Source organism: Littorina saxatilis, linkage group LG17, assembly GCF_037325665.1.
Source record: "Littorina saxatilis isolate snail1 linkage group LG17, US_GU_Lsax_2.0, whole genome shotgun sequence".
Taxonomy (NCBI): domain Eukaryota; kingdom Metazoa; phylum Mollusca; class Gastropoda; order Littorinimorpha; family Littorinidae; genus Littorina; species Littorina saxatilis.
In genome coordinates, this window is record NC_090261.1 from 25,315,078 (window position 1) to 25,332,848 (window position 17,771).

The 17,771-nt window shown below is 44.0% G+C and overlaps 2 protein-coding genes across 2 annotated transcripts in view; one reads left to right on the forward strand and one right to left on the reverse strand.

The window, feature by feature from the left end:
• The window catches only part of LOC138953206 (ethyl acetate hydrolase-like), an 8,046-nt gene extending 1,241 nt beyond the window's left edge, over positions 1-6,805 (forward strand). Inside the window, exons 2-8 of the mRNA XM_070324999.1 lie at positions 124-256; positions 784-905; positions 1,836-1,933; positions 2,797-2,876; positions 3,237-3,376; positions 3,859-3,945; positions 6,447-6,805. Coding sequence (XP_070181100.1) covers positions 124-256; positions 784-905; positions 1,836-1,933; positions 2,797-2,876; positions 3,237-3,376; positions 3,859-3,945; positions 6,447-6,520 — 734 coding nt within the window. The 3' untranslated portion in view covers positions 6,521-6,805. The remainder of the gene's footprint in view (positions 1-123; positions 257-783; positions 906-1,835; positions 1,934-2,796; positions 2,877-3,236; positions 3,377-3,858; positions 3,946-6,446) is intronic.
• Positions 6,806-7,292: 487 nt separating this feature from the next.
• On the reverse strand, positions 7,293-17,283 carry LOC138951747 (ethyl acetate hydrolase-like). The gene is made up of 8 exons (XM_070323301.1): positions 16,395-17,283; positions 13,437-13,569; positions 12,357-12,478; positions 11,544-11,641; positions 9,966-10,060; positions 9,155-9,294; positions 8,096-8,182; positions 7,293-7,739 (listed from the first exon to the last, which is right to left on the reverse strand). Exons 1-8 carry the CDS (start codon positions 16,621-16,623, stop codon positions 7,663-7,665), a joined length of 981 nt encoding a protein of 326 aa, XP_070179402.1. The 5' UTR covers positions 16,624-17,283; the 3' UTR covers positions 7,293-7,662.
• Positions 17,284-17,771: the final 488 nt, after the last annotated feature.

Consider the following 17,771-nt stretch of genomic DNA (forward strand, 5'->3'; position numbering starts at 1 on the left):
GAGGGCCATAAATGTACAAGTAGTAAAGACTAAAAGGCCGAAAACAACAAGACTGTGACAATAATGTATAATTGTCAACCTGGTACCCATCTTATGTAGGCCTACGTGTCTTCCTTCTTTCAGCCGGAGTACCGATCTCTGTGTACAAGCCAAGCGATTGCAGCAGAGTGCCAGCCATCTTGGTTTACTTCCACGGAGGGGGGCTGGTAGCAAGTAGCAGAATTACACACTCCACCTTGCTCAAAATCATTGCCAGGTTTGTGTCACATTACTAGGCAATCTAGTCACAAGAGACTTCCAGCTATAGTTACGTTATTCTAAGGTTCAGTGCACGCTGAACAACTGTATAGACTAAATTCCTTATTCTGCCTTCGGAGTTCTTCTTATGGGACAACTCCTGATCTACTTTTAACAAGTAGCGGGGATGGGTTGATAGGAAGATGGCTGTTTTGTATGTAACCGAGTGCCGAAACACTACGATCACCTCGGGAAGCGAAGTGCAATCAAACAGGATTGAAAATGTTAGGGCTAATTTCTTAGCCCTATAAAAACTGTTATGCAAACCCGAATGTTTCCATGAACATACAGACAATCGGAAACCACCAGACCCCATCACAAACAGAATTCCACAACTCACCGGTGTTGACTTAAAGGCCAACAACTCGGGTGCAGAGTCTGCTGTGAAAGGAGCGGTAGCCTCCCCTGTCACATGTATTACATAATTATCGTCTCATACCTTTTCGTGTTTCGGTTGACTTTCACTCAAGATGACGTGTATTGCAGACGAGCGCGATGCATTGTGGTTAACGTGGAGTTCAGACTGGCCCCTGAACACAAGGTTCCTGCTGCTTTTAACGACAGTCGTGACGTCACCAGATGGGTTCTTCACAATAAAGTCCTTGTAGGTAAGACATGCTTCAGAGAGAGAGAGAGAGAGAGAGAGAGAGAGAGAGAGAGAGAGAGAGAGAGAGAGAGAGAGAGAGAGAGAGAGAGAGAGAGAGAGAGAGACAGAGAGACAGAGAGACAGACAGACAGAGACAGACAGACAGACAGACAGACAGATAGACAGACAGACACAGAGAGAAGAGAAGAGAGGGAAGGATCGAGAGATAGACAGACAGACAGAGACAGACAGACAGAGACAGACAGACAGACAGACAGACAGACAGACACAGAGAGAAGAGAAGAGAGGGAAGGATAGAGAGACAGAGACAGACAGACAGACAGACAGACAGAGAGAGAAGAGAGGGAAGGATAGAGACAGACAGACAGACAGACAGACACAGAGAGAAGAGAAGAGAGGGAAGGATAGAGAGACAGACAGACAGAGACAGACAGAGACAGACAGACAGACACAGAGAGAAGAGAAGAGAGGGAAGGATAGAGACAGACAGAGACAGACAGACAGACAGACAGACAGACAGAGAGAGAAGAGAAGAGAGGGAAGGATAGAGAGACAGACAGAGAAAGACAGACAGACAGACAGACAGACAGACAGCCAGCCAGCCAGACACAGAGAGAAGAGAAGAGAGGGAAGGATAGAGAGACAGACAGAGACAGACAGACAGACAGACAGACAGAGACAGACAGAGACAGACAGACAGACAGACAGACAGACACAGAGAGAAGAGAAGAGAGGGAAGGATAGAGAGACAGACAGAGACAGACAGACAGACAGAGACAGACAGACAGAGACAGACAGAGACAGACAGACAGACACAGAGAGAAGAGAAGAGAGGGAAGGATAGAGAGACAGACAGAGACAGACAGATAGACAGACATAGTGGATTTGTTACAGTCCTTTAACACATTTAACCAGTTATTCGCTGTGGCAGGGGGTCACGCAGACAGCTGTGTTGGACTGGGAGGGGACAGCTGTGGGGGTCAGCTGACAGCCAGCATCACCCATGACGTCATGGGACTGGACTTTCAGGTCAGTGTCTGGCACCAACAGGGCGGTTGTGTTGTATGTAAGTAGCACGCACATTTCCTTTAACGGGGCTGCATCGGGGGAATAGTAAGCACCTGCTGAACTAACAGAAACACGTCACCCAGGAGAGGCATTCATTCTGCTGAAACAATGTCAAATTAAGTCTGCTCCTGTATTGTTTTTGTTTCAGGCACATCTATATATATATACGACTAGTGTCTGTCTGTCTGTCTGTCTGTCTGTCTGTTCGCGATGCACGGCCAAAGTTCTCGGTGGATCTTTTTCAAATTTGGACACCGTATTCAGCTACACCCCGGACACAACCTCATCGATGAGATATTTCAACACGTGCTCTCAGCGCGAAGCGCTGTGCGCGCTGAACCGATTTTTGTTTTTTTGTTTTTTGTCGGGATCCACTACCAGTAACTCTTCCTTATCTTCTCCAGTGTTTTCAGCCGCGATTATCTCCCTTCCTCCGTGTGGCGTCAATCCATATTCCCGTTACTATTTTTAGAAGGTCACTGCACGTTACTATTTTTAGAAGGTCTCCAGTGTTTTGCGCGTTTATCTCCTTTCCGTTCACCCGGCAAAGCCGGGTCCCAGGCGCAGCCTGGTATTCGGCTCTACTTCTTCCCGGCGAAGCCGGTACCCGGCGAAGCGGGTAATCAATCATCTTATGCCAATGGTGCAATATGGTGCCATCTGAGAATATGCAAATCTAAAAGAAAACAAGAAATAAAGTTTAAAATTAGGTTACATTAATTTTTTTTAAAAAAGCTTTCATTTTTAGGGACAATCTTGAGCCTTTATTTTTTAGTGACTCGGTTACTTTTCCATGCATAATGTGTGTTTGGTTGGGATGGCAGATTCTGGTGTACCCGCTAACGGACCTGAGCCTTTCTACCAAGTCTTATGAGGAGTTCGCTGACACTGCCGCTTTGAAATGGTAAAGCACTTCTTCTGTCAAATCCATGCGTAGCTGAATTATCCTGAAACTTTGCTTGAAGAAGTGTTCATCAAATTTCAACCACAGCTACGCTTAGTGATAATCCCAGAAATGCAATTCGAATATGCGTACGTCTCGCAATGGCTCTGATTTAGAGTGTGGTAGGCCTACAAAAAAAGAAACATATGAAGAGAGACCCCGAGAGAGGAAACTATCCTTCTTGTTTAAATTTGAATTCGCTCCAAGAAAACAGACCTTGCGTTAAATGAAAAGATTGCAGCATTGAAGAATAACACTATAGGGGCTACCATTATTGAGGTAGATGTTTCGCTGCATTCTTTATTTAAAATGTTGACGCAGGGTTATTGGCCTGTTTCTCGCAAACGAGGGTCAGAGGACAGACCCGGTGGTATCACCATATCACCGTCCTTCTTTCACCGGCCTGCCTCCCGCTCTCTGCATCCTGGCTCAACTCGACCCGCTCAGGGATGATGGCTTAGGTGAGGAGGAGAAGGAGGAGGAGAATAAGCGGGGGATGCTGTGTTTTACGGAGGGGGGGGGGAAGGGAGTTGTGTGTGAGTGTTTGTTGTGTGTGTTTGTTTGTGCGTGTTTGTGCGTGTGTGTGTATGTGTGTGTGTGTATATGTGTGTGTACGCATATGTGTGCGTGTGTGTTTGTGTGTGTGTGTGAGTGCAATTATGAACCGACTTGCATGACTGAACATGTTATTGAGAACCGTTGTTTGCAAGACCATGCTTCATGAAGCGTGGACAGATATTCATCATACTCTATCGATCTGGAGTAAGAGTACTCTCTCTATTAAAAAAAAAAATAGTAAAGGCGCGTGTGTGAGAGTGTGCGTGTTTTTCAAATGTAAGCACAGAGCAGACTTCTGCTCTTCAATGATTTTTAGAGCCATTAACATTGTAGGCCTACCAACATGTATTTGCTTACATGAACATGTCTGTGTCGATCTTTTCAGCATACTGCAACAAGCTGAAGGAAGCCGGTGTTCCAACAGAAGTCATGTTAGTGGAGGGAGCGCCTCATAACTTTTTTTCTCTACCAGGTGACAATCTTGCACGGTATACCTGTATCATTACTCTATTATCCCCGAGTACGCTAGTACTTGGGCTCAGCAGACTTTAATCGTGTGTGTGTGTGTGTGTGTGTGTGTGTGTGTGTGTGTGTGTGTGTGTGTGTGTGTGTCTTTCTCCACTTAACAGCTTATTGCTGGGAAGCTACTGGGCGCAGTTCGTTCAAAAGTTGATACACTAACTTGATAATAGGTCCGATTGATCGTATTAAAACTTCATAATGTTACCTGGGACCAAGGACTACTACTATGGGACCTAAATGCGAAATAAATCACAAAAACGACTTGGCGGTTGGACGAATTCAGACGGAGCGGCAGCCAGCCATTGAGCTGATAGAACAGCCGAACGCGTCACACAAGTGACGAGAAATATTGCGTCGTAAAAAGCATGCGTATCGCATTGCGCGTTGTGTGTTTGAATAATTTGATTTTTTGTGTACCCCATTTTCTACCAAGCGTTGGTTGCTCGGTCGCGACTGCGGTGGTTTAGAGGTCGCGATTTTGTGTTTTGATTCTTTTCATATTAATTTGTATTTTTTCTTATGGTTTCCTTTGTTTACATATGTTTCAATCTTTTACCTTCACTTTACATTAAAGAATTTGGTAAAACTACCTGGGGCGTGATAAATGCAAGAATCCGCGAGCCAGGACAGTAGGGGAAGGGCTCCTATAAATATGGACCACTTTTTGTTTCATGTTGATAACTAGCTTGTTTTCTTGCGAAGAAGTTTCATTTTGTGTTTGGTAGTCCTTCTCTCTTAGGTTAACCGTTAGGCCTAATTAGAGTGAAATAGCTTTGATAGACATTCAGCAAAAATTAAATACAGAAAAAATCACAAATGGTCCATATTAGGAGCCTGGGCGCCTAATATGGACCAGTGAAGCGGCCTTCACGAATCACTGTCAAAAGCCCCCTATACTTCAAAATAACATGATACAACTTAGTGTACAAGTCAGACTAATTCAAATATGCTTTAGATTGATCTGTTTCGGGTTGATGAGAGCATTATTTGAAGCACACCAGGAAACTAAAGAAGCTTATCAAAAACAGAGTGAAAATAAGTGAAATTATCAACTTCCACGAAAAGAAGACTTTTTGTAATATTTTTTTGAAATCTCGAGGGCTAGTTATAGGTTATTTCCAGCAAGCTTCTTTATGAATTAATGAAAATAGCCTTTAGGTTTTTTTTCTTCGATTTGTTGAAGGTGGTCCATATTAGGGAACTCGCACATACTTTGAGATGTTGCTATTATTTTTTGTTTGCAGTAGAAACTCGGGGTCAACACTGCTAAAATGTAACAAATGCGGTCCTAGCTGTCATATATAGCAATTTTTGTGTGATAAAAGCTTTGGCTGTGGACAGAGACGAGTCCGTTTTAGGCGGCAAATTTAGAGTGAACGCTGCCAAAAGTGAAAAAAAGAGAAAAAGCCTAACGGTTTTGAGATTTGTGTTTCTGTGTTTTGACACGTGCAAGTTATCCAAAGAGGGTGAATACAGCGAATAAAACTTTTTTGAGCGCTCTAGCGCCGTTAGTTTGTCAGAACAGGAGGTGGTCCATATTAGGAGCCGGTCCATATTAGGAGCCCTTCCCCTAAAAGAACTTCGTGGGCCACCAGTTCACCAGTTATGAAGAGGGTCGGCAGTATATTTTTCACTGTGATCAAATAAAAGAGAAAGGCCAGTCACCACGCACATCCTCGGCTCGCATGCCGCAATGTAGTTATATAGCAAAGGGAATGCCTGTAATTCACACAGAGCAATCACTTGATCTTAAACTTGCACAAGACAAAAACTTTCATACTGGGGGAGCGAGCCAGTCTGAAGAGTACTCGGGTCCAGCGCGAGCGTTTTTTATTCCCGAACTTTTAAAGGATGAGACAACGCAAAAGAGAGAACGTTGGGAGAGGGATAGGCATGCTAGAATGTCATTCAGGGCCCATTTTCAGACGCATTCGTATGATGTCTGCCCGCTTTAATTAATTCGACATTGGATTAAGTCGTATTCAGTGGTCGCATGGTGATTATCCCCCTCCTCTCTCCCTCTCTCTCCCTGGTCACGTACAAGGGGCTGAATACACACAAGCACACGCACACACACAAACACAAACACACACGCAGAAGCGTGCACGCGTGCGCACACACACACACAAACATACACGCTCTTGTTTTCTCTCTCACCCCCGCCCCCTCTCCCCTCTCACTCTCTTTACAAGGTTTGCGATAGAAAAGACAAATTCCCTTGTACTGCTGTTCTCCGAATGCTTGTCAAGACGAAACTTATATCCCTATTTTTTTTTTTAGTAAATCTACTATCCCCCCTCTTCCATCTTTCTCTACCCCCCCCCCCCCCCTATCGCATCCGTACCACCCCCTACCAACCTCGAACTCACTCTGTAAATCAGTTGTACAAACTGTATTATTTTGTCCCGCGGCTGGTCGATTGTATAACTGGGTGACATCTTTTCCTTGCAGCACATTTTCAGCAGCTGACGAAAGAAGCCTACACAAAGACGGTTGAGTTTATTCAGCGGTTCCAGACTCAATAGGGCTCGCACCTATAATGCTGAACGAAAACCTCTTAGTCAGCCTGGTGTTTCTACATTCGCCATCCAATGCCTATAATTTCCATCTCATTTGCTGTTGCTGTGATATGGTTCAAATGCAGTTGGTCACCGAGTTTGGCTTAAATGTGTCTTCTTCAAACGCAGCTTTCTTGAATCGTAGACCTGCATTAGATATAGGTCCCTGCTTTAATGGAGAAAAAAATATCTCTTTAATCTGTAGCATTCTTCTTTGTCTTATGGTTTTTGTATTGGTTGACTGAAAACAAAGTGACCGGTTTTTGTTGTTTGTTTTTGTGTTGTTGTTTTGGTTGTTGTTATTGTTGTGGTTGTGGTGGTGGTGGTGGTGGTGGTATAAACGGAACTTGTTCTTACCCTTCATTCAATGCTTTGCCTTAGTTTTACTCTTCATTAAAGTACTACATGTAAAAAAAAGAATATATACACATGTATATAATAAAGAAAAATATGAATGTTTTATTCATTCCCCTGTTGGCAGAGAAGATGGCACTTGGCAATATTTGAACTCCATACAATAAGTGTGTGTTACTCACAACTTTACCTAAATATCTATTTATTTTGATAATGGTACTCAACTGACCTGAGATGAAAAACGACATTTCCTTCCGGATGAGAGAAAGCTACACCAATTGTCAGTGTCCACAGCATCATTGGCGCAAACACAAGGGGAAAAACTCGTGTATTATGTTACGCGGATTACAGGCTGTACGAGTTACGACCCATGAGAATGTTTTAAAAGATGTCTGGATGATAGACTGACGTGACCAGAAAACAGTTCATGACTGTGCAAGGAGAACAGTAACTCGTACTGCCTGCAGCACAGACTAAATAATAGTACTGGTTGTTGAAAATAAAAGAAAGAGTGATGCACGAAGACCTTGCACTGGACTCGACTTAACAGCGACAACACACAGGTTGGTGGAAAATGTCTTTATTGACGCTGAGGACGATAGGAAGATGCTTTTTTCTGAATATTTTAGTAGTTAATAGTGACGTCGGTGGGGTCGAGGGTCATTTAAGATTGAAATACTCATTTGTAACTCATGTTCACCGTCACGTGGTAGATAAAGAAGCAGACTACAACGGTAATACAAAATATGTTGACGCTATGACGCCGGTTGGAACTTTTTCAGGAACTGCACGCTCCTTTCATAAGGTTCTTTGGTTAGTTCCTTAAAATGGCCTGAAACAGATGAGCGAGAGACGAGTATAATTAATTAACTTGTGTGAAACAGAGAAACTGCTACTCACACATAAAATAACAGCTTATTGTACACTGAAGCTACATATAGGCCTCAAAAACTGAACACCAACGACAGAGAAAGCAGGTTGCATCTTCACACACAAAAGAGTATCGCAAATATGGGCTAAATATTAACTCTGTCCCTCCATGCCAAACCCTTTCTCTGTTTAGTTCAAGTCAAATAAATCACCCGCGTTGAAACAGTGCTCAGGATTTAGTTTAGAACCAATAGAAAACACTTCGTGCATAGAGTAAATGTCAATTGTACAATTCTGATAGGTCTTAGCTGTGTTCACCTGGTAGATGGAAGAAGACATGAGGTGCGCCCTTCACCATCAGGACTTCTGTGGGCACCCCGGCCTTCTTTAGCTTTTCACAGTACGCTGAAACACACAGTGCTTTAATCACTTTTTTGGTAGCTTGCTTTTCTGTTTACATTTATAAATATTCTCAAACTGGTATTTTGATTGTGTCCGCCATCGTGTTTACTTCTTTTATGTTTTCCCTAAGATTCGTTAGTATAAGCTGTATGCTTGAGTTCGGATCCCATATGTCATAATTATATTGTATGTCACGATAACGATTTGTTTAAACCGGTACGGCTTTAATCACTGACTGATTCCCCCATGCCCAAAGATATGAACCCATCCCTTGCCCATCAATATTTCTATTTGCACCCCGCCTTATTCGATGTGTCACAGTACGCGGAAACGCACACTAGATTAAACATGGAACGATTCCCCAGACATCCTGAACCATAATCGTCAAACCCAGTGTGACACCAATCAAGATGCGATTGATTCCTGGGTTTTTCTCTTTGCTAATTGAACCCGGGAGTCACGTTAAACCGTTCAGGAGGCGATGAAATGTTTCCGGTAATAATGTACGGAAAGAGATAATGTAGAGATAGAGATACTGCTGGTGGGTGCAGTGAACTATATATACCGAAACATTAACATTCAGGAAAGAAAAAGAAAATATGAAGCACCAAGTAAAACTCAACCACAGTTCTTTAGAGGAGGGCTCATAACCAACAAGAAATATGCTCTGAGAGAGAGAGAGAGAGAGAGAGAGAGAGAGAGAGAGAGAGAGAGAGAGAGAGAGAGAGAGAGAGACAGGGAGACAGGGAGAGAGAGAGAGAGAGAGAGAGACAGAGATAGAGACAGAGACATAAAGAGACAGAGAGAAAAAGAGAGAGAGACAGACAGACAGACAGACAGACAGACAGACAGACAGATAGGCTAAGGAGAGAGATAGGGAGAGAGAGGCAGGCAGGCAGACAGATAGACAGACGAAGAGGGCAAGAGAAGGACGAGTATGAAAGCAATTTGGCAGACAAATATCTTTTGGGTCACCTAATCCGTCATCCCTGAGCGGGTCGAGTTGAGCCAGGATGCAGAGAGCGGGGGGCAGGCCGGTGAAAGAAGGACGGTGATATGGTGATACCACCGGGTCTGTCCTCTGGGCATCGCTAGCAAGGTACTTGTCCATAAACCTGGCATAAAAACAACAACAATTGGTTGATCAGTCAGTCAGCCCGAACCATAAAGCTCATGACATGACCCTAATCTCGTCCTGGTCAGATGGAATCTAGGCGAGAATCTCTATCAGTTGAATTACAGACTCCAGTTCGCTGCTAAAAGACCGTTTCACGGTAGCGAATTTCATGCAAGTTTGTTAAATTAAAACAGAACACAAGTCTTGTGAGAAAACTGAACAGGACAGCTTCCTGCGTGAACACGCCGGGTTGATGTACGCAAAAAAAGACAACAGGCAGACCAAGAACAGAGAAAGAAACAGTGGCGGTCAGTGATTTCGAAGTCAAATAATTTTATTGGCAATCTTCTGCAGGGAGATGGGAAAACTGTGAGGCAGACTCCGCTGTTGTTCAGCTCCTACACAAGCACAAGGTCAGTAAAAGTGTTAGGCCCCCCCCAAAAAAAGGTCTGTTTACGGTAACATAGGCCAAAAAAATAGGGTCGGTAGGTCGGGATTTTTTTTTTTTTTTTTTTTTCCAAAAAGCCATATTTTTACGTTATTTTGCCAAAAAAAAACAAGATTTTTTTTTTTTTCCCATATGCCAAAAAAAAGTCTAGGGTCGCGCGAAAAAACTAGGGTCGGTCGGGTTACCGTAAACAGACCTTTTTTTTTTTTTTTTTGCCTTACCAGTGCACGGTGCTGGTGCTGAGGCCGGGCGTGGTGGCGAACTCGGCGTAGGACGGTGTGGACAGCGTCATGTCGGTGTGGGGGTACACCAGCAGCTGCAGCAGATCATACCAAAAACAACAAAAAACTCATTTTCACCAAAAAGTGTAGAGTTTCGGGATCGCTCGAACTATAATGTTCACACAAAAAGTTAAGGACCACTTTTTCAAACGCATGCCAAACAGAAACGACAAGATTGAACGTGGTTTTTTTTTTTGATTTGTTGTTTTATTAAACAACCGAGGACTGTCCACAAAAAAATCCATTTCAAACACGGCAGCTAAGTCAATGCTGGAGGCTGTTACTCTCGACAACCCCCTGATTTCAAATTCACAACAGCAGTGTTTCAAGTCTTACAACGAAGAACGTCTAAATCTGATCCCGACTGCGACCACCAGTTTAACGGCCCACTGCATGGTAGTGAGATGTCATACGACGTGAGATGATCCCTTCACAGACCGTCAAAGAGCCTCCATCAAATGATTTCGTTCCAGAACAGCGCCATCTGCAAACCGCTCTTACTCTACGACGCCTCCAGACTCTGCATGATACGTCCATGAGCAGGGTCCGAGAAGAAGCAGTAACTATTCGTTGGTGCATGGCCTTCATTTGGATGTAACGATCCTCCATTGTTGTGGTGACTGTAGGCCGACCGTAACATTGTCGTTACTAAGCTCTCCCAAATACTTAAAGCTCTGCCTTAAAGCATCAGTCACACGCACGACTCAATCGTTGATGATGTTGGAAAGAGACACCGCAACACTCTGAGCCACTTTCCTGGCAGCAACAACATGTTGTAGCCATCCATTTACCCTTGCCCTATCCAAGTCGCTCCGTTATCCTCACAGGGGCATGGTGCTACATTGTATTATTTTGTCAGTGTTTCATTTTAGAAGAATAAGTTGGTGTGCACATTTCGTGGCCAGAACCCTCTTGTAGTACGCCGCGGTTTGTTCTCTCCCGGTTGGGTGGCACGCACTTTTGATTCGTGTACTTCGGCCCTGTTCACCTGTTCATGGTTACCAAATTAGGAATAACTGAGAGCCTAGCAACAGTCGCGCGGCTCACCTCAGTCATCTTGGTTTGACCAAACTTTTCATTTCGAAGATGTATAAGTCAGTGATAGATCGTTAGATGTTCTCTAGTATATCGATCCGAAGAGCGAAGACCATGAGACATACCAAACACACGGCAAGAGAAACAGTTACAGCTTTAAGTAAAGCATCAGAGACTTGCTATAACGGTCTAAGCGAGCTTCAAGAAACACACATCCTTAGGTGGTGGGTTTAACATTTTTTATTCTAATTTAATTTGTTGTTTGAAGTCACCGAAATGTAAGCTAAGGAAGGCGCACTTGTGGATGGAGTTTCTATACATTGGAAATCTCAGCGAGACCTCACCGTCTACGAAGTTTTCGTTCCGTGAAGGGTCACATGCACACCTTTGTACTCTTACTCGCACACCTTGAAAGATCATCGCTTCGTTCGTGCGACGTGACTGGTGATGTGATAATGGTCTAATTAATTACCAGTGTCCTACCTGAAAAGCCAGTCCCTTGACGTCGTGACTGATGCTGCTGGCCAGGTGTCCCCCTGCGCTGTCCCCTCCTACCCCCACCTGGCTCTCCTCCTCTCCACCTGAACACACAGCGCGCAGATGCAAAGTTCTGCTTGACTGGAACGCTTGTCACAGACAGACAGACATACATGCAGGCCGCGAGAAAGACTTCTTCTTCTTCTGCGTTCGTGGGCTGAAACTCCCACGTACACTCGTGTGTGTTTTTTGCACGAGTGGAATTTTACGTGTATGACCGTTTTTTACCCCGCCATTTAGGCAGTCATACGCCGTTTTCGGAGGAAGCATGCTGGGTATTTTCGTGTTTCTATAACCCACCGAACTCTGACATGGATTACAGGATCTTTTTCGTGCGCACTTGGTCTTGTGCTTGCGTGTACACACGGGGGTGTTCGGACACCGAGGAGAGTCTGCACAGAAAGTTGACTCTGAGAAATAAATCTCTCGCCGAACGTGGGGACGAACTCACGCTGACAGCGGCCAACTGGATACAAATCCAGCGCGCTACCGGCTGAGCTACATCCCCGCCCAGGCAGAAAGACAAACAGACGGGCAGTTTGACGGACAAATAGGTAGACAGACAGATAGGCAGGCGGACACACACACTGATTAAAACTCTCTCTCTCTCTCTCTCTCTCTTTTTTTTTCTTTTCTTCTTTCTCTCTCTCTTTCTCTCTCACCTTAATTAACAGTAATTCAGCACATAAAACCAAATTCAGTTTCATTGTAAGCACGACCCGGTGAGTGAGATTATGTGTTCAGTATCCATGTACGAACCCACGAGGGCCTTTTTGCGAAGAACCCATCTGGTGACGTCCCGACAGTCGTTGAAACCGGCAGGGAGCTTGTGTTCCGGGGCCAGTCGGTACTCCACACTCACCACAACGCACTGCGCTCGTCTGTTTTGGGGTTGGAACGTGTGTTTTTTGTTTTAAATAGGGTGACATATACTACAACAGAATCACATAGGGCTCAACAAGCTCTGCCTATATAAATTGAGACCATGTCAGTATTTACATTCAAACAATAATTTTGTAGGCCTACAAGTGCTGTCAAGATCCCAATAATACTATTACCTTTGCAGGGAATATCAAATCAAAATAAAGAATTTAGATAATAATTTTAAACTGTCTGTGTTTCAACAATAGAATTCACAACTAGAACAAAATACACGTGGACTGACATAGCCTGGCGGCTTTTTTTTTATTTTCAAGTACCTGTCTTCCTTTTCTTTTGTCATTCAGCACAACTGTTTTACTGAATTAACGTGTTTATTCCTGAATGTTTGTCTTTCTCTTAGTGTTTGAAGTTTAATAGTTTCTGATTTTTTTTTTAAATTACAGATGTAACACTGACCCACCTTCGTCCCAAACTATCATGAATTCCTTCAGCCATGATTTTGTTCTAATCCTCCTTCACACATTCCTTCCCTCCCCTGCAACAGTTAGTCTTAATATGGCTTCTCTTCTGGTGTGTGTGTGTGTGTGTTTGTGTCAGTGTGTGTGTGTGTGTTTGCGGCCCGGTCACGGTGTGTGTATGTGTCACGGGAGTGTGTGTGGTGTTTGTGTGTGTACTGTGTGTCAGTCAGTGCCAGTGTATGTGTGTGAGTGTGTGTGTGTGTCAGTGTGTGCCACTGTGTGTGTCACGTGTGTTTTTACTGCGTGTCAGTGTGTGTGTGTGTGTGTGTGCTGCCGTGGTTTGTCACTGTTGGTGTGTGCTTACGTGCGTCAGTGCCGGCGTGCCGCCGCGGCGTGCGTGTGGTGTGTGTGTGTGCCAGTGTGTAAGTCTGAGAGTAAGAGAGGCGGGAGAGAACATATCATTAATAAGTCTAACGTTGTAAAATAAAAATAAATTTACTTGGCCAGTGTTTTGAGCAGCGTGGCGTAAGAAGTTCTGCTGCTCGTCACGTGACCACCCCCATGAAAGTAAACCAAGATGGCGGGCACTCTGCTGACGTCACGGGGCTTGTACACGGACACGGGCACTCCATCTGATAAAACAGAACAAATAATAAAAACTTATGGTTTGTCAATCACTCTTTACCAATCAGTCGTATAACTCTTTGGGAGTGCAACCGTTCACGTAACTCCATCTATACAACTTGAAGCTTAGTTTTCACCACTTAGCTGCCTGTAGAGTTTTTCTTTTGGGTTGGCTGGGTAACCTGCCCTGCCGACCACAACTAAAATGTAATATCAATTCATAGACCTATATTAGGTCCCTGGTAATATGAAGGCGACTCATCAGTACTCTACCTTGTGACTATAATTAAGAAAAAGTAAAGTGCTGCGTTTATATCAGCAACTGATCAACTGGCTTTACCGGCCTCAATTCCACTGGGGCCGCATTGGAGCTTGTAGGCCTACATGTATAACGAAACGTTTAAAAGATAGAAACAGCGTACCGCCTTGCAGTGATTACGCTGTCTATTAAAAGTCAGTTCATTCAGGGACTTGCGCAATGAATCGTTGGGATTACAGGTACACGCGTCTTCGCTTTCAAAGCAAAGCCTGGGTACGCATGGTACGAAGTATGCCTGTCAGGGGTGCACTGCTGATTTTTTTTTGTAAAGGAAAGCTACCCGTGTTAGTTCTACTTACTTCAGCTTATCACGTCCAATGATAGACGTGGCAGTTGAAAATACAACCTCAGTATTTGTGAACTATGATTTACCCTAATGAAGCTGTTAATCATGGTTGGGGTTATAAAAATGAAACCGAGAATTCCACAATTCTCGTAAAATAACCAAAAAACTGATAATGTGGAAAGAATGTACTTTGGCATACCGTAAGTTACAGTCGCACATAGTTTTTTGTTTAACACTGTCTTATTTCCTATAAGTTTTAATTGTTATTACATTATTGCTCTTTTATACAACATGCCATAAATAATAAAAGAGTAGCTCAACTGATGTCAGATACATACATAACTCCTGTCTTTCAAAACGCTAAGACTTTGGCCCAAGGGGATTCAGTAAGTGGGAGGGGGGGGGGGACTTATCTATCAACCCGTGCGGCTGTGAGTGAACGCTTGTGATGAGGTCGTAGCACAAGCGTTAGACTTATATTATAGGGCAAGAAACAAAGTCAAGTTTGGTCTGCCTTTGAAAGGGTTGATGGATAAGTTTTTCCCCCTTACAATCCCCCCCCCCTCCCCCTCGTCCCCCCCTCCCTTTTCAGGTATGATCCTAATTCATAAAGCCTGTTACAAGGAGAATGAAGGACAAGGACGTCTAACGTTTGCCACTCGCAGCCACTACACGCGTAATCTTTCACGTCCGAGGCTTAGCTCAGTGGATTGATATCAGCTCAGTGCAGAGTGGATCGAGGTCACTGGCTCAAACCGCAAACATGGCGGCAAAACTGGTTGAGTGTTGGGTGACAGAGTTGCAGAAGAATATTAGGGGACTGATTCAGCAAAAAGTATAACTTGACTCGCGCTGCGTTGCTGTGTCAAACTGAGGGCAATGCGCTACTGTGTGCAGACCTCTTAGCCATCACATTTATCACCGCATTATCAAACATGGTGAACGCGGCGCGGTATGATATAGAATTCGAAACGGCACTTGAAGTCAGTAAAGACTTGTCACTGTCGAGTAAAGCATTACTGAGAAATAAAGCAAAATTACTATACGTATTTCTGACAGCTTGTGACAGACTATTGTTTAAAACTGAGACCCGCACTGATATCATTTTGTCATCTGTGAAGCTTCGCGGAGCTTTCACTTGAGTCAGTCGTATCAGCCTGATTCGGCGTGGTTTCAAAAGCTCTTGTTTTTCTTTTTCTTCGCTCAGTTTAGCTACATGTATTATCAGTCTCTGACTCATTATGTGCTCATATAGGCTTAAAAGATAGCTGTAATCAATCAATTTGAACTAAACAGATGACTGTGTCTTTTTCCCACTGAACTCTCGCAATGAACCAGTTGGTGTAAGCCGCTTACTAGACCTGAGCAGACTGAGTGCATGTCGCGATCGTCTTTGAAGTGACCATCTCAGTCCCGACGTACGCCAGTAACGCGTCGAGAACGCCGAGAGGGGAAAAGGTTAGTAGGCCTAATAAGTCTACAAAAATAGTGACAATATAAATGACAAAAACCACGAGTTAAACGATCGTCAGTACACGTTGAATCAGATTTCAAAGGCTAAAAAAAAAATCATCATTCTTGTCTTGCCGGTGTCACGAACTGAAAACTCTGCCTGAACAATCCTTCTCATTGCGGTCAATGCGCATGCGCTAACATGGGGAGATTATTCAGGTCATGAACAACCTAACCCTAACCCTAACCCTTACCCTAACCCTAATCCTAACCCTAACCCTAACCCATGGTTCGTTCGGTCAAAGGGTCTCATTTCAAGTTTTAACTGAGTCCAAGATTGGCGCGTGCGCATTGACCGCAATGCTGAAGGATTGTTCAGCAGAGGTTTTAGTTCGTGACACCGGTCTCACATTGACTGCCTTCAGTCTTGTCTTACTCTAATTGCCTTCAGTCTTGTCTTACTCTAATTGCCTTCAGCCTTGTCTTACTCTCATTGCCTTCAGAGTTGTCTACGCTAAATATTGTTTTACCCTATCTGTTCTTAGTCTCGTCTTTCCCTGGCTCTTACCCTCGTTCCCCTCAGACTTGTTTTACCCTCATTGCCCTCAGTCTTATCTTACCCTCGTTACCTCACTGAGTCTTGTCTTATCCTCATTACTTTCCCTTTCAGTCTTGTCCCCTCAGACCCCCCTCAGACCGTCTTACCATCGTTGTCCCTAGTCTTGTCTTACCCTTATCAGTCTTGTCTTACCCTCATCAGTCTTGTCCCGGCTTACCCTCATTGCCCTCAGTCGCCGGTACGATGATTTCCTTCGCGGAGCCATCGAAATCCACATGACCCGCGAACACCTCACCCTTTCGCAAGGACATTGCCCGAAGTTCTTCCGGTGCCATTTCCTCGTAAGTCTTCGCACTGATCTCCGCCGACCTTCGGAAGTATGACAGAGTTTCTTCGTGAACCTCATACTTTTTGCCGGCTTCGCCCCAAGCTTCAAGACTGGCCATGGTTTAGTGTCAAGTGCTACACTCAAGTCCGACGAAGGTTGTCCACGAGCGCGAAATCTAAAACCGTGGAGCTACCCTACTAATCGGCCGTAATAGATAACACTAAGTTCTTTTTTATAATCCTTTATTGCCACTGAGAGTCACTAAAACCCAACACTGGCCAAAGGTCACTCGGATTTGCTAAGTTTTCAGACTGAAAAACACAAGAGACTAGTGCCGCTAAAACTTCCGAAACATAGCCCCGACAGATAAAATAACACACTGTGCACACACCAACAGCGAAGAGCTAAAATTAGGGGCCGGCTCGGCGTCTCAAGACTAATATTATACTGAAATGAAATGGCATCGTTACCATTCACCTCCAAGTACTACAGTCGTCCCTTTTTCTTCCAAAAAAAAAAAAAAATCTGAATAGATATTCATTTGAGTCTTCAAAAAATTCTGAAATACCGCGGTTGCGATGACAGTTTCAAGTCAAGTTTGTCTGGGGTTAGTTTCGCACCACAAGGGGCAGAGGGCAACCCTTGTCACACAATACAAGTGTGGTCCTGTCCTACATTAACAACCGCTACAATAGTCCTGATAACAGAGTATGAAGATGCAGTGTCACAACCAAGTCAGTGTGTCTAATCAACTCAAACGTATGTTTCATAAAGTCACCACACTGTCAGTTAGAATGTCAAAATTTTCATCTACAGTATTGTAGACATATGTTTGCTAGCCCTAAGCATAATCTACACCCTGTATAACATGATTATGTCCTTGGCCGATTTAGACTGCACTATTTAGTGGGTAAGCTATACTGGACTGGCCCAGACACTTCGTTGCCTTCGTTATACTAACATCACAGTCCTTGTCACTACTATTGTAAGTGTACAGCGCAGCCTAATCACAACATCTCATGAAATGTGTGAGTTGAGATTAAAAGAAAGAAAGATTTAAAACGCAGCAAACACCTTGTGTTGTTTCGCGGTCAACAGAACTGTACAAATAAGGTCAAAAAGTAACCCCAACAAGCAATATCTAGTTTTGGAATTAAACTTTAAATATAATAGTACGCCTTCTGGCCGAGAAATGATTGTGTCTGTGTGTGTGGGGGGAGGGGCGGGGGCTTGTTTGCATTTTGCTGAATTTTTGTTTTCAATAAT

Bases quoted from the DNA above. Each gene is read 5' to 3' on its own strand.
- LOC138951747 (XM_070323301.1), bottom strand. From the start codon at position 16,623: ATGGCCAGTCTTGAAGCTTGGGGCGAAGCCGGCAAAAAGTATGAGGTT. The intron at 10,061-11,543 runs GTAGGACACTGG...GATCTGCTGCAG, and splicing joins TCAAGGGACTGGCTTTTCAG to CTGCTGGTGTACCCCCACAC. The intron at 9,295-9,965 runs GTAAGGCAAAAA...TTTTTATGCCAG, and splicing joins AGCACCAGCACCGTGCACTG to GTTTATGGACAAGTACCTTG.